General features: G+C 43.0%; 1 protein-coding gene across 6 annotated transcripts in view; it reads right to left on the bottom strand.

Annotated features, from left to right (window-relative positions):
* The window catches only part of LOC116848068 (neurexin-1), a 399669-nt gene that overhangs the window by 38710 nt on the left and 345620 nt on the right, over positions 1-15339 (bottom strand). For all 6 annotated transcript variants that reach the window (XM_032823816.1, XM_032823818.1, XM_032823819.1 and 3 more), the window contains 3 exons: positions 11830-12123; positions 10142-10320; positions 8439-8610 (listed from right to left, as the gene is read on the bottom strand). In XM_032823816.1, the coding sequence (XP_032679707.1) occupies positions 8439-8610; positions 10142-10320; positions 11830-12123 (645 nt within the window). The remainder of the gene's footprint in view (positions 1-8438; positions 8611-10141; positions 10321-11829; positions 12124-15339) is intronic.

The raw sequence follows: 15339 nt of genomic DNA, 5'->3' as shown, positions 1-15339 counted from the left end.
TAGTTTCTTTATTTGAAATTACTTTATTGTGCAATTACAGTCACAGGTACCGTACACTTCTCGGGGAAATCTTTTTGCTGAGATAACAAAATATACGGTTAGCGCGGCAAATTACTATTATAATTGCAGCGAGATTAAGCGCAATTCACTTTCTTTCTCGCGGTACAAAATATGTGTATTCTGCGGGAGAAGGCTTTTGAATCATCCTGACGTTAAAAGGTTTTCCGACTTTTGTATTCTTTCAGAGAGACTTTTTATGTTTTGAACTGAGTCACAAAGGATTAAATAGCTAATTAGTTCGTCGTGTCTAGCGGAATAACGAGATGGTACGAGATGGTACGTGATAGTACGAGATGGTACGTGATGATACGAAATGGTACGGTCTCTCGGTGACGATGCATAGTCAATTGTTAAGGCTCCTGGCTAGTGACTGCGGCCATATTGGTTGATAACATCAGAAGCGAGAAATTGCACACCTAAATTGCGTGCGAATCATTGCTAAATAAAAAGATATATTAACAAAATGACACTTGCAATCGATTCTACACACTCGTAAAATGCTCCAGACAGTGTTTTTTTTTCCGAAATAACCTTTACAACATTGCAAAATACATGTGTGGAAATTGGCTTATTTTGACAGAAGATCAGCTGTGAGACTCGAAGTGCGGAATATAATAAAATAAGTACTATTATACTTAAAATATTACAAAAAGCACAGTATCCGGACAATTTTCACACTTCCGTAATTGTGTTATATGTGATATGTAAGCACTACAGTTAATAATAACGCCGTGATTCGGACGACAAAATTTAGGTGGCTGTTTACACACATACACACATATACACACACATAATTCGCTTTACCATACGATGAACGAAGTTCTTATTCCTACCACTGATGGCTGTATTGCTACCGTCGACGCGAACTTCTCGCCTGATTAGACAGGAGCCTTAAGAAAAATCTGACGAGCAGGACGAGCCGGACACGTCGAAATTGATCCGTGTTTGTTGAGTCCACGATAGATGCGGATTTGCCGAATATACTCGTTGGATTTCGAAAGCGATTCGCGAGTGCCGCGCGGCGCGCGAACGATGCTCGCGGGACCGAAAAGCTCGCGCACTTATGAAAATGCATCGTGCATTAGCCGACGATAAATCTCCGCGGAGCCGGGAAAACGAGTGCGCCGCGGAATATTACGCGCAATGCGCCGCATCGTAATTAATATCTGCGCGCGAACGCGCCGGCTGATTACACGGCGGAGTAAATCCAGCCGGCTCGCGCGTTTGAATGAAAAATTATGGCGATCGGCGCCGGCCACACTTGGAATCTTCGGCCGAGAATTGTGGGACACGGCTGTGAAGTGTCGTTTGCCGCGCGTAAAAGAGCCGCAAATGCAGCTTCAATATTCACCAGGCAGAAGCTCCATAAACTCTCTGCGAGCGTTCGCAACGGCTCTCGATATGATACGATACTATTTCGGCATGAAATGACATGATACGTCAGAATAACAGATTATTCGGCCAGCTTGTCATTTTGACAGCTTGATATGTTACATCACGTATCAAAAGGAGTAATTGAACGAAAAGAGTTATTTTATGTATTTATGTATATTTCGTCAAAAAAATTATCCCGTTTGCAAATAAATAAATAAATACAACAAATAAATAAATAAATATATAAATAAGAAAGAAGCCTCGGAGCAGTATTGGATACTAATCAATAAACATTCTCCTCGACTAAAATAATCGACCAATCAATAATAAGAATTAATAAATCGTCATGTATAAAATCACATACCTAATTTCGCCGATTGATGAAATAAATTATTAATCAGAGTATAATCAATAATATTACAGCTTAATTAATTATTAATTTCATTAATCGATGAAATTATTAATTTTGGTTGTAGAAACCGGATCTAGATGGCCTCAGGTCTATGTGGTTTGTGTGCTTCTTTTAGTATTTATCTTGACAGGGACAGTGGATACAAAATCGTGAAGTAGTCTTCTTAGAAGATAGATAGCTTTTCTCTGAATTTTATTAAAATTGTAATAATATAAGTTGAAACATAGAAAAAGCTGATTCAGTAGTAGCGAAATAAATTTTCGAATTTTCTATGTTGCATTTTTCTATGCTGCTCATGTGCTTCTTTTACTACTTATCTTGACAGAAATTGTGAATACAAAATCGTGAAGTGGTTCTTTTAGAAGATAAATACTTTTCTCTGAGTTTCATAAAAATTGTAACAATATAAGTTGAAACATAGAAAAAGTTGATTCAGTAATAGCGAAATAAATTTTCGAAACTCCCGAAATTTTGTATCAATATTCTCCGTCGTGAGTGAATAAAGTTAAGCGACGTGTCATTAGCTAAAATGAAATGTCTTACAAGTATATGATATATTCTGTTTCGGGTAATAAAAGCAATTTTTATTCATAAAATAATGGAAATCGAGCATATGGGCGGAGGAGGTAAAGTTGGTCCATAATTAAGGGCCAACAGGAGGACTGTAGAAACATCTTGCGCGGAGAATAGCAACTACTGGTCAAGATATACTAGTCAAGATATACTAGTCAAGATATACTAATCAAAATATTTTATGTAGCCTTCTTTATTCTGAGCAACTGAACCCAAATATCAAGGTAAGATGATCACGTTGCTGCATGTTTATATTTTGACAAAACAAGGTATGTTTTGACAAAATAAGATATACGGTTAACTGAATCTTGGTAGGTATTAGGCGCACAGAAGCAGGCTGTCTCTGTTATATTTGTTCAGTCAGTCACGACTGATCAATGAATTATCTGAAAAGTTGTGGCTTCGAAATTCTGAGACACGGGGCGTCTAGCCTCAGTCTGCCCTAAACGCGGTTCGTGTGCTGCGTTATGCTAAGTAAACCGCTGGGTTATCGTGCGATTCGATATAAACTATTCGAAAGTTGCACCTAGGCGCTTAATTACATCAGCGCGCGCGCGCACACACACACACATATACCAAACGTCACGGTCAAATGCAATTTTGTGTGAGCGCGATTCAGCACGACGTTATAAAATTAATTGTACACGGAAAATAGGGATCTCTCTTTCTCTCCGCTTTGTCATTTGCTAATTAAATACTGCGACGGGCGCCGCAGGAATCCTCCCGGCCGTTTGTCCGTATCTTCGTCGAAATTAATTTACACTGTCCGTGATCGATCGCATTCGCTCGTCGTCGAGGGGCGCGTCGGCCACGCGTTTTGTTGAAATTGCCGCCGCCGAGGCGCAGCGCGATTAATATTCGCCGAATAACGAGCGAGGCTAAGCGAGGAATAAAGTGCGCGCCTAGCCGGGCCGGCGTTATTAACGGGTCGCGACTAATTTAATTCCACGGTTCAGCCCCGCGGCTGAACTACAGATTTATTGCCGTCGACGATAATTTATTCGTCGGCGCGGAAAACAAGAAGCAAGGGACATCGGGATGTTCTTGAATGGCCCAGACGCGTCGGCGCGCGACTTTATAAAGTCTATTAATTAATTTTCCACGAGACAACAATCGTAAGTCCGGCCGGCTGGATCCGTGAATTCTCCGCATTCATAAATCTGCCCGCATCGCGGCAATCGGTTGTCCGCCGACCGAGTCGGCCTGATTAGTCGTTTTGTATCCTTCCTCCGCAACTCTCGTCGCGAACGAGCTTTACTCTTTAAGACGTTTTCAAATGGAGACGTCGGGAGCTATTTTCATCTTCATTTTGCTCGAAATGCATCTCGTGTAGATTGAATCATTCTTGTATAATTATATTGTCAATTTTCAGATTTATTTCAACGTTCTTTTCTTGTGCTTGTGCGCGTCAAGTGTCTCGATGGACGTCGCAAGCTGCGCTTTTATACGACTGTGCGCATCGAAACGAATCAAATATTTATCGGCATTTAAATAAGAGAGAGAATGGAAGAGAGAGAGAGAGAGAGAGAGAGCAAGAGGATCAAGCAGTAGAGAGAGAGAAAGAGAGAGAGAAACGAAGAGAAGGGAGTATGAAGGAGGGTGAATCTAATTTGATTTAATTAGAATAAATTTGCCTGCGTAAAAAATGAAGAGGGCCATGCTCCATGCTACGCATATAAGCCTGGTAGCTAAATTCATCGAATTATGCGTAGTCTGACGCGTCGTCCGCGTAGCTGGCGACTCATAAATCAGCGATCTTAGAGATTCGAGTCACGACATCGGAAGACAGCAAGAGGCGCGTCAACTAATTGGCATGAATTTGCCAAGAGAGAATGGCGCGAAAACAAGTATTCAATAATTCCGTCGTTCATGCCCGCTCTTTATTTCTTTTTCTTTGTCAAGTCGAAGAATTCTTTTAAGCAGGAAATTATGCAACTTCAATATTAGTTTCTCGTAGCGATACGATCGAGGGAAATGTAGCAATAAAAAATTCTAAAACATTCTCCGATTCTTTTCTTGTCGAATTAGACGCGCGATTCCGCCTCTACACTGAGAAATATCGAAAAAATAAGAGATATTTCAATGGGTACCAATAACATGTTTGCACTACATATATATTGTTGCATTGAGAAAAAATCTCTTTGGGAAACCATATATACTGTCGGCCACAGGATACATACACAAAAGTTTGGAATCGCGATGTAAATTTAGCAACAGAGGAACTTTGTTGTTTGAAGAAGAGACAATTCTGCAGCAACTTTAATGCTTTTGTTCTGTTTGAAAATAACAGTTCGTAGTTTAGGCAACAACAGCAAAGCGCAACGAAACATATCGGAAAATTCGTTCTAGTGAAAAATCAGCCGGTGAGATCTCGAACTTCTTACTGACGGTGTTCTCCTAAAACCGTTGCCTTTCGCACAAAAACAATTGTTTATTCTACTTAAACAAACGAATTCAGATTCAAGCAAGTATGCGCTACCTAGCACCCATATCGAACAAACATTCTTCATTTTTCGGATATCTTTTCTCTTAGTATAACGTGTGCAACGTTCGCGAATAAGGCCACAAATTTAGCGTCTCCGATTTCGCGTGGAAATGTTGAGGAAATTAGCGCGTCTCTCGCTTAGAGAACCCAATGTGCTGCGTGCAGAAAGACACCACTAGTGTTTGTGTATGTGTGTGTGTTCTCTCGCGTTCTTCTCTCATTCACTCGCTCCGTCTCCACGGCTAAGATCCAGCTCAGGCCATGGGCAGAAACAACATAGGCACAACCATGATTGCCAGGATACCATGCTGGTGCAAGAAGCTCCCTTATGGTGTCCCGTAAGACATGCCTCGACTGTCTCCGATGATCAGCCAGGCTTTTGTTCAGCCCTTTCCCTTCGCTACGCGAGCGTAGCCTCCGCGTAGCCGTTTTCTCACGAATTTCAGCAGTGGCTCGTAATTTCGCGGTCGCGCTCGCAAAACCAAGTGTGCAGAAATTATCGTGAGCGATCGTCCGCGATAATCCTCTCTCTGAATTCGCACGTCGAGCCGAGTCGCGGTTCCACGACCTCGACGACGATCTAACGAATTCTACTCGTTCTACCCGCTCGGAATCGCGGTCGCTCGATTCGTTTCATAATTCATTCGCCTAAGTCAGTACGCTCTGGCCTCGTTCTCATCTCTTCCAGTTTACTTCTTCGTCGAGACGTGACCGCGCGCGCGGCGCGTGGCATCGGAGAAGCGGCCAGCCTCGTAAGCACATCACTCTGACGGAAAAGCGAAAGCGTTTTTTAAAGGTCAAGTTATCAGGACGGCATGTTACGCGTGGAAATTTCAAAGGCCGCGCCCGAGGGACAGATAGACGGACTTAGCACGGCCGGACGATCAATGAAACTTCGATCGCTCGCTCGAGCATCAGGATTTCATCTTCTCAGGGGAACGAAAAGCTTCGACAGGTGCACAACAACGACGACGACGGCGATGCTGCACGTGGCACGTGGCATGTGCGTCACGATGAATATATCTAATTAAAAGTTACGAAGATACCAGAGCGTTAGAAGAGCGACGATGGTAGCGGAACGCCTTGGTGAATTCTTCCGCGGAAAAGTGTGCGAGCTAATTATTTCCCGGCCGGAAAACTCGGCCGTCAGGAAAGACGCGGAGGTCGGTTTCTGAAGATTTTCTGGGACCTGGCCCCAGCCCTCTCGAGCGGCCCTTTCGGCCGCAGGTACCTTTGATTCTTCTCTCTCTTTCCTCCTTCCTTTCTTTGCTCCCCTTTCTCTCTCTTTCTATCTTTCTATCTCTATCTTGCTTTCCTTCGTCCTGTAACTTTCGTCACGAACAGCGAGATGAGTTTGCTTTAAGATATTTTGGATCAAATTGCTTAAAGGCATTGTCCGATAAAATCGATCTTGGATATGAAACAATCACGCGATTAGATTAGCAATAAATTAAATCGAGTGGCAACCAAGTTTATTTGTATTCGGGCCATTTTAAGGAGTGCTCATTTCTCAGGACGTTTCTCTTTAAAAATCATTAAAAATGAAACACCTAAAACAATTTATTTCTCACAGAAGAGCTATACAGTCTTCAAGAATAAAGAAAGTTTTAATCATTATTAAGGATTTTTTCGAATACCCCAAGGGGAGAAAAATCGAGAAAAATACTGAGATCGTTATGCTGAAATCTTTTTTTATCGAGAAACAGTGGAAAGTGGATAAAACTCCTGTACGTGAAAGCAAAATTATACAATATTATCATCAATATTAAACATATTGTGTATGCAATATAAATAAGATCGCGAATTATACAAATTCGTTACAAAAATGAAAGCCAATCAGAATCGGCTTACAACACCACATCTACAGACACTTTTATTGATAAGAGGAAGAAAAAAAGAGACAGAAAGAGATCAAAATAAGAACCTGATGATTCTGGTTTTCTCGAATAATACTGCGTTCTTATATGGCTGCGTCGAAACAATTAAATGGTTATCTGTACTTAGATAAGAGAAAGAGAGAGAGAGAGAGAGAGAGAGAGAGAGAGAGAGAGAGAGAGAGAGAGAGAAAATGAGAGAGAGAAAGAACAATAAGATTGCAAGGTTCAATATGAAATATGTTCAATGCCGAATATGATGAACTAAGGAGAGCTCGGCGTCTCTAATTGCATAAATCGCGGAATCGGTAATTGCGCATTGCGGCGCAATCGTGGGAAGAATGTTCCCAGGCTAGCTGATGATTTCCCAGTGCATTAATAAATCATTCCCAGCACGAGCGGAACACCTTCGCGCGCGTCGGCCAGCCAGCAACGGGCGGCCTTCGCGTTCTCGAGGAGGACGAGACAATAGTGGCGGGGCCCGATGTGTACGACCGATCAAGGCCGTTTCCCATGGCCGGGGAAGAGGTGGCCAATGCCCGGCGGTGCGAGGCACCGGGCTCACCATAAAAGGACACAGGGGAATCTCTCGTTCTCAGTTCATCAGCGGCCCTCGAGCCGCCCGTATCGTCTCACGGCGATGCGGACTTTTGCGCGATCGAGTCTCGTTGGTATTCAGTTACGACTATTGCCCTCGATCGTTGTGCTTTAGATATTACGTTCATTCGCGCATAACTTATTTGATTTGTTCTGCGGCGCTTTCATCGACGAGTGTTTTGTGAGCAAATGGATCCCACTTTAATATTTAATTCTTTGGAAAATAATGTCAGGATCGTAAATTTGTAAGTTTCAAAAGTTGTCGGCAGTCGAAAGATTGAAAGAAATTTTGCGATTTCTCCAAATGCTCATTTTCAGAAAGAGATCTGAAATTCGTACAATGCCGCGTTTAAAATGACGGGTGCAAAACGATCAGACAACATAACGTTCAGTCTAAACTTCAACGTGAATCAATCATCGTCCCATCAATTCACATTGATTCGGATTGAGATTCAGGCCAAATCTCGTGTAATTTTGTTGTCTGGTATCCATTTCGTCTTATACAGGCTGTGCAGTTGTTAAATCTTTCTCTCTAGAAACTCTTGCGCTCGTTTGTGCGCGGTCACGCACAACGACTGTTGATAATCGCCTCGCAAACAAATGCCGCTTATCGCGTACGCAAACACCGACTGACGACGGTTCGGGCCGCGGTGTTGTACTCTCTAAACTCCTCGCAGCGAAATCTCCCACTTAAGCGAGCGTGTGAACACATTTACCCGCGAGATGGTCGCGAACATTATGTCACTCGAAATCGCAGGCGTGAAGGTTCAATTTGGCCGCAGAGCGGATTCCTTGATCCACACGAGTGAATGCCGCGGCCGAGCAGAGTGAATTTCCAGTGAGACGGACGGTGTGGAATCCGACGGCGGATTCGCTCTTCGGTTTCGCACGGCGGTTCGCTCGACCGTTCAGAATCGAATAGTTCACTCTGCGTGAGCGAGAAGTCGCTCATCTTCCAGCGTCACCATGTCTTTCCGATGGGATTTCGCTTCGAAAGAAGCTCAGGGAGCACGCGCGACGATATTTCTATGGCACGCAGTGCGTAGAGGGACTCAACACTCACCTGACGGATGATTAGACTGCAGATTGTAGTCGTCGACCTGCAACGTGCTGTTCGCCCCTGTCCTGGTGAACCTGACGACGTGGTACTGGTTGTCGTTGACTTTCACGCCAACTTCGCCGATCGGGTGATCGTTGCTGCCCATATTGTACACCGCGAAAACGTTGCCCTCCACCTGCAAAACAAACCAACTACTGTCCATCCTTGCAACACGATGTATTTTAAGAGACTGCGGGTTGTATTTTTTTGCAAACATGGTGGAAAAATACGACGGCGGAACTCCCAACAACGATATTCCCTGCGTGAATTTTTGCAACGCCCGTTGTGTCGCCAGCAAAATGTTTACCCACTGAAACTGCGCTTCAGTGCAAAATTACTATCAAATGTCCGTGCTATTTCGCGAGGAATGGCAGATTCACTCGTTCAAAGTCGATTTCAGGGATAAGGGAAGAACTGTTGCTTGAAAACGCCCGGCACTTAAAAGTATTCGCCTCCTGTCAATTCGGAACGATCACACGAAACGTGACAACGGAGATTAACGACTAAAGATAACAACTCGTTAACGTATCAATGATTCGTCCGCTCGCTAATCATTTATCTGCTAATAAAGCTGTGCGGCGCGCACAAATTGTCCACTTATTACGTCTATATAATTATTTGCTTGAAATTCGTAATACAACTCACGAACTAGCCAGCGATTAATTATTTACATGGTATTAACAGTTGATCACGCGCGTGTGCGTGCGTGCGTGTGTGAGTTTTATCGTCCGCGACAGTGACAGGAAATTTTCACGTTGAAATTGCGGTTGACCGTTTTCATTTCGTTGTGCCACGCCGAGGGGTAACTAATATATCGCGCCTCGTAAATTAGAAGATAGAGGAATAAATTAACGACCGTTTAATTAATAGCCCGGCATGGCGTAGGATTAAAGCGAAGCGCACGGGACGTCGCCGGGACGACGCCAGGTCGCGGCTCACACTCGCACGCTTTCCGCTTCTGCACAAGATTTAAGGGACCGGGTTTGGATATCTTCATTTATTCCTCGTCAACTTGTGCACTGACAGAAATTATCCGATATTAGCAAACGCATATTTCCGACAAAAGCGATTCAACAAAGGTAAAAGCAGCTTTCAAGAGAAAAGTGTGATTTTTCTACTGATATCTCTGACATACCACAGATATCTCGAACACAAAATTCAATAGCATTTTGTGTATATTTTATAACATCGTGGTAAGAAATTTGAGAAAAAAATTTGTTCGGAAATATTCTCCCATCGCCATGTTATAAAATATAAGATGCCATGAAATATTGTACGTAACAATTTTCCAATATCTCTTATGACGATATGGAGATTGTGAGGACCTTTTTTATAAGGATGTTTCAACCCTTAAAATTAATTTTCAGCTGGAGCTTTTTAGCAGACAATAAACATATTACACTGAGAGAAATTATCTGATAAAAAATCAACGAACAGATCAATCCGATTAAATTTAATCGAATACTTCTGATCGCATTTCGTTAGATAAACCGATAAAAAAATTATAAACCGATATTTCTCATCGACGTTTCTTAATGGGATACGAAAATTCGTCGGTATTTTGATCGGAAATATCCGTTTGTTGACTTTTTATCGAATAATTTCTCTCAGCATGAGATATTTAGGCGATGAGTCACGTGACATCTGTCACCGCTGTGTGTACTAACGATTTCGATCTCGAGGTAGTCGTTACTCGACGCGGACTCTATCCTAAGCAGCACGGCGTCGTTTACACCGGTAACGAAACCCAAAGCCACAGTGTCCCTCTTCATTTCCGGCCGGCGTTCAGGCGGGAAGGTGTACGTGATGATCCCCCTGGCGGCTCCAAATTCGTAGGCGATCGCCTCTGCGGAGAAGGACATGGAAATTAAGATCTCGAGTATTACTTCTAGCCACTGCTAGCGTCTGCTAGTGTCTGTCAGTACAACCCGTGGATGCTCCAAACAGACAAATTTTGAAGAACATTAGAATACCTTCGTATCTGAATTCGGAAACTTAAGAATATCCGAAAAGTTTGCAGAAAGATTTCTACATATGCTTGATTAGCTAAGCTAAGCTAGCTTTGCTAAGCTCAGTTGCTAGTTGAGCGATCTTTGATTCCCTTTGCTCATATCGATCGTCAATTGAACGAAAGTGATCGAATTCAATCGTTAGTAAAACATTCTACGATGGATTTCGTTCGAATCAATCGTCAATTAATTGAATTGAAACAAATCTGTCCGAATCAATTATTAAATCGAAAAGAATTTAATTGATATTCCTACAACTTCGATACGCAGTGCTTTGGTGCGTTATTTGTTATTGCTGAAAAATCAATAACCTGGAAACGTCAAATATTACGTGGATTCGTTCAATTAACTTCAGTTGCTCATGTGCAGAGGATATATGGTTGCCTTCTTTCGTGAAGCCCTCAAAAGTCAATATATTGGCGCAATATAGAGCGATCTGTACGTAATGTCGTTTGTGTTGGACGAAAATGCGGAGAGCGCTTTTAATCTTGCGCAAAATGGCTTCGCGCGCGAGAGAGCGATGCGTCTCTCTTCGTTCTTTGTTGTCACGAGCAGAAATTAATAACCAGATGATATCTGAAATTAGCCGCTTACACCCGGCTGCCCGTCGAAATTGACAACACCACTGTCTGTGCAACTTTTGCACAGCTCGAGCTCGCGTCCTCCTTGTGAGCTGGCCGGCGCGTAACGATCGCAACACGATAGCTCAAATTAATTTAACTCTCCCTCGCGCTCTAACCCCGTTTTCGAAATTTCCGTCCTCCTTCGCCGGAGAATTTCGCCGATAATCGCGGTTGGTTCTAGTTAAGAGAAAACAAAATAACGTTCGAGAAAAAATAACTTCTAGCGGACGAGATCGAGATTGTATCCAAACTATGAATTAGTTTTACATCCTCGCGTAATATTTATTTTACAATGTAGAATAATCCGATAGCGCGATATAATAACGCGCGCGGACTTCGATAACCTTGCGTTATAACTTCGTGAAATACGGATAATGAACACGCAATTATTGCAAATACGCTGCGGAGAAGGCTGGCGAAAAATGATGAGCTTGAAAATGATCGCGCGAGAAGTGAGACACGGGAAATGTCCTCTATATCTCGCGATTACGTCTCAGCCATTTCCGCGCGCGGAAAATGGCAATTATATTAAATGCAAGCGAACGTTCGCGCTCTCCCGACGCTTCTCTTTCCGGAAGGGTGAAGGGCTGATTCAACGAGGGCTCTCGCGGAGTCACGAGCGGTGTCAAATAGCGCCGGGAAGGATAAGGAATGGCCCAACTCATCGGGATCACACACACACGATTGTTCGTCGACAAGCGGCTCCCTCTTCCCGCTCATTACCGTCGTTGCATGTCGGCCCGGTGAAGCTCGTCATGTCGCAGTCGCAGGTGTAGCTGTTCCACTGTTGCACGCATGTGCCCTGATTCGCGCAGAGATCGTGGGTGCACCTCTTGCCTGGATGCAGGTTGGTGTAGACGTCGCATCCGCTCATGACTTGGGAGCTCGGCACCACGGCGTCTAAGTTGAGGTCGGTGCTCTCGCCGCTGAGGTCCAACGACGCCAGGCAACCTTCGTATCCGTGGCGGCTGACCACCGGCTTCGGCAGCTGGCCGTACTGCGTCTTCTCCACTCCGCCTGCAATCGAAAGACGCACGGAGTTAATTGTTTCCTTGGCGAATGGAATCATTCGTCCCGCACAGAGAAAGAAATCTCGGCTCGCGTGACTCGGGAAACTCGACGACGAGAAACGATATCTCTGTTATCGCGAGCGAGAATCCAAGTCTGGAACATTCGTCTGCGTTAAACGAGAAAATGACTCCGTGGAGATAGCCGAGAATAATTGACTGAATAGAGCTCTCCTGCTAGAGGAGTCCTCGTGTTTCTGTGTGCGAGCGAGTTTAGTTGTCCAATTTCCACACTGAGCGAAATTACCCGATAAAAAATTAACAAACAGATATTTCCGATTAAAACACTGATAAATTTTTAGATCAGGATATCCGATTAAATTTAATCGAATACTTCCGATCATAATGGCATTTCGTCAGATAAACCGATCAAAAATTTATGAACCGATGTTTCTCATCAGATGTTTTCTAATCGGATACAAAAATTCATCGGCATTTTGATCGGCAATATCCATTTGTTAATTTCTTATCGAATAATTTCTTTCAGTACAGACAATGGCAAATCAATTGTACGCACAGCAAAATGCATATCGCATTCGGGTGAATGTTGTTTCAAGTTTACGTAGGATGCTTGTGACGAGTAAGTGTCACGAGTAAGCATAAGTAAATTATCAGGAAAATATTCTTTATGCACGGAAGATAACTTAATATAAACATTACTTATAAAGTAACAAAATAAAGAGAGAAAATAAGATAAAAACATACTTTTGTAAAAAGCGTAATAACATCACTTAAAACAATGAAAATAAATGATGTGATCGTTTTTCTTTCAGCAATGGAATGATATTTTTCCGTTTGCACGAAACGAGTTTTTTTTATGTAACAGCGCTTGCATTCTGTAATTTTTCCTCATACAGTACATTACATAAATTTACAATTTTTAAATCTTGTTTTTCAACAAAGCGGTATTTTCTCGTAAATATACTCCTTGTAGATATTTTTTCCGGCAAATATCTTCCATCTGGAGAACGACGCGCGAATAGCTCCTGCGCTACGTGCTATTTTTTCACAGAGGAAGAGAGGAAGAGAGAGAGAGAGGCGCAGAAGATGATAAATATAAATTTATAATCATTTTCCACCGAACCTCCATTTTCGCGGCGGGTGATGTTTTCGCTCGAAAAATATCACCATCGATCAAGTCTCATCACACCATCGGCATTTCGTTATGATCGTTTATTTATGCGCGTTCAAATATTGACAGAAGGAATGGCAGATGTTAGCAACTTTTATCCATTCACTCGTCACGGAACAAACACGCGGTGCGACTCTCGTCAAAGGTAAAATTGCCAAAATGCAAAAATGATGGAATAATAACACGTATGGAGGGTAAAATGTCGAAACACGCGAACAGCCAAATCGACATCATCATCCTCCCCTCTCTCTCTCTCTCTCTCTCTCTCTTTCTCTCTCTCTCTCTCATCCTCTCTCTTTCGTTCACCCAACCATCTCGCTCTTTTGTAAAATTGTAGCCTCGTGATATCCGCGATTCTCTCGCAATCGCGGCTGCTCGACGGGCCGAGACGACCGCACACGTCCGGTCGATCTCGCCGCCATAAATCCTGCGGGACCGTCGCCGGTCGAAAATTATTTCAGGCCGTCCGTCGGTCACACATTACAGCCCGGTGCACGTGCGGGAACTCCGAAACGCGCAACCAATCGGCTTGTACGCGGCATCGATATCTCTCGGCGCGCTGTCATTCGGTCCGCGCGTATTGCCGCACGCTCGGAGAGGGATTTCACGGACGAGATCGTGCAATTTTTTTCGCGCTATTTATCTTAATCGACAAATTCCACGCCGGACAGGAACCCAAGGCAGATCGAGCAGATCGATGAGCAATTCGCGATTCGTCGCGCGCGCTCTTACAATTGAAAGACTCAAACTTAAGCTTGCGTAAGGCTCAAAGCTTAAGTCTTATAATTTAAATTCTCATTGTGGACATCGCTTAACACGTGAAATAAATATTCCCTTTAGCACATTGTTCCCTAAGGTGTTGACCACGATTTTATCTCTGAAATCTCCTCGACTAAGAATATACTAATTGTACTTTAGAGAGTAGCTTAAAATTTAAACAATCAACAAAATATCGAAATTCAATGCACTTTGGGGAATTTCTCGACGCACTCGGTGAACGCACTCGAAGAATCCGGTTTACCGGTCGGACGATCGCCCGACGAGCGCGAAAATGCAGCCGACCAATTCGGTGCGACGAGTTCGTCGTTTTGATTTCGGCGGGTCGATGACTTTGAAAATTACGAACAGTCGAAATCGAGTTTTGGCCGACGATTTATGGGTCGGCGCGATGCGCTCGCGCGGTTTTGCGATCGCGATTGAAGAATAATTGATGGCTGATTTGCTAATTTATATACACATACGTGTGCCGGCCCGACGGTGATCGATAGATTTATTAACGAATTAAGCAACGGCCACGGGGCTCTGCGATATCGATCTAATTAATGGTGATTCATAGCGCGACGCTAATCCCATAACCGAATTACGGATCGTTAGTACGTTCAGATGCGCGTCGATTTGATACGCTGTTAATTAGAAATGCAAATGTCTCTCTGGGCGTTATAAACGCTCCTCTTTATCTACTCAAAATCGCGCTGAGCGCGAAGACTCCGCGATGCGTTTTATCGCTCTCTAAAGTACAGTCAGTGTATCCTTAATCGAGGTCTCAGAGATAAAATCATCCTCGACGTGCTATGACACAATGCAGTAAAAAGAAATGCTCATTTTAAGTATTAAGCGATGTCTACGATGAGAACTTAAGGGGGGAAATCCAATTAGAACGAGGAAAAATAAGCTATTTTCAAGAATTTTTTTGTAGGAGAAAGAATTTTTCTATATTTTTCAAACTTAAACATTTATTTATATATGTTTTGGACTGTCCATACGTATTTTTTTTTCCAAAAATATTTAAAAATGGCGGACATATGAAGCATCCCATTTGGCAGGTACGCGTGCGAGTTGCTCAGCTGCTGGACAAATGGCGTCCGTGATATTGATCCTATAACAGGCAGCGAAAAAATTCTTATTATTTATACCCATAATTCGTAATTGAACCTAAAAAAATTGAAAAAAGTCAAAAATTTTGAATATGAAACGCTTATGAAAATAAATTTCCATTTTTTGACGTTTTCTCTGCACAATTTTTGCAATAAATAA

The sequence above is a fragment of the Odontomachus brunneus genome, unplaced genomic scaffold (assembly GCF_010583005.1).
Source record: "Odontomachus brunneus isolate Ranch 3 - 2012 unplaced genomic scaffold, Obru_v1 Obru_scaffold_088, whole genome shotgun sequence".
In the NCBI taxonomy this organism is placed as follows: domain Eukaryota; kingdom Metazoa; phylum Arthropoda; class Insecta; order Hymenoptera; family Formicidae; genus Odontomachus; species Odontomachus brunneus.
This window is presented reverse-complemented; position numbering and strand designations above follow the sequence as displayed.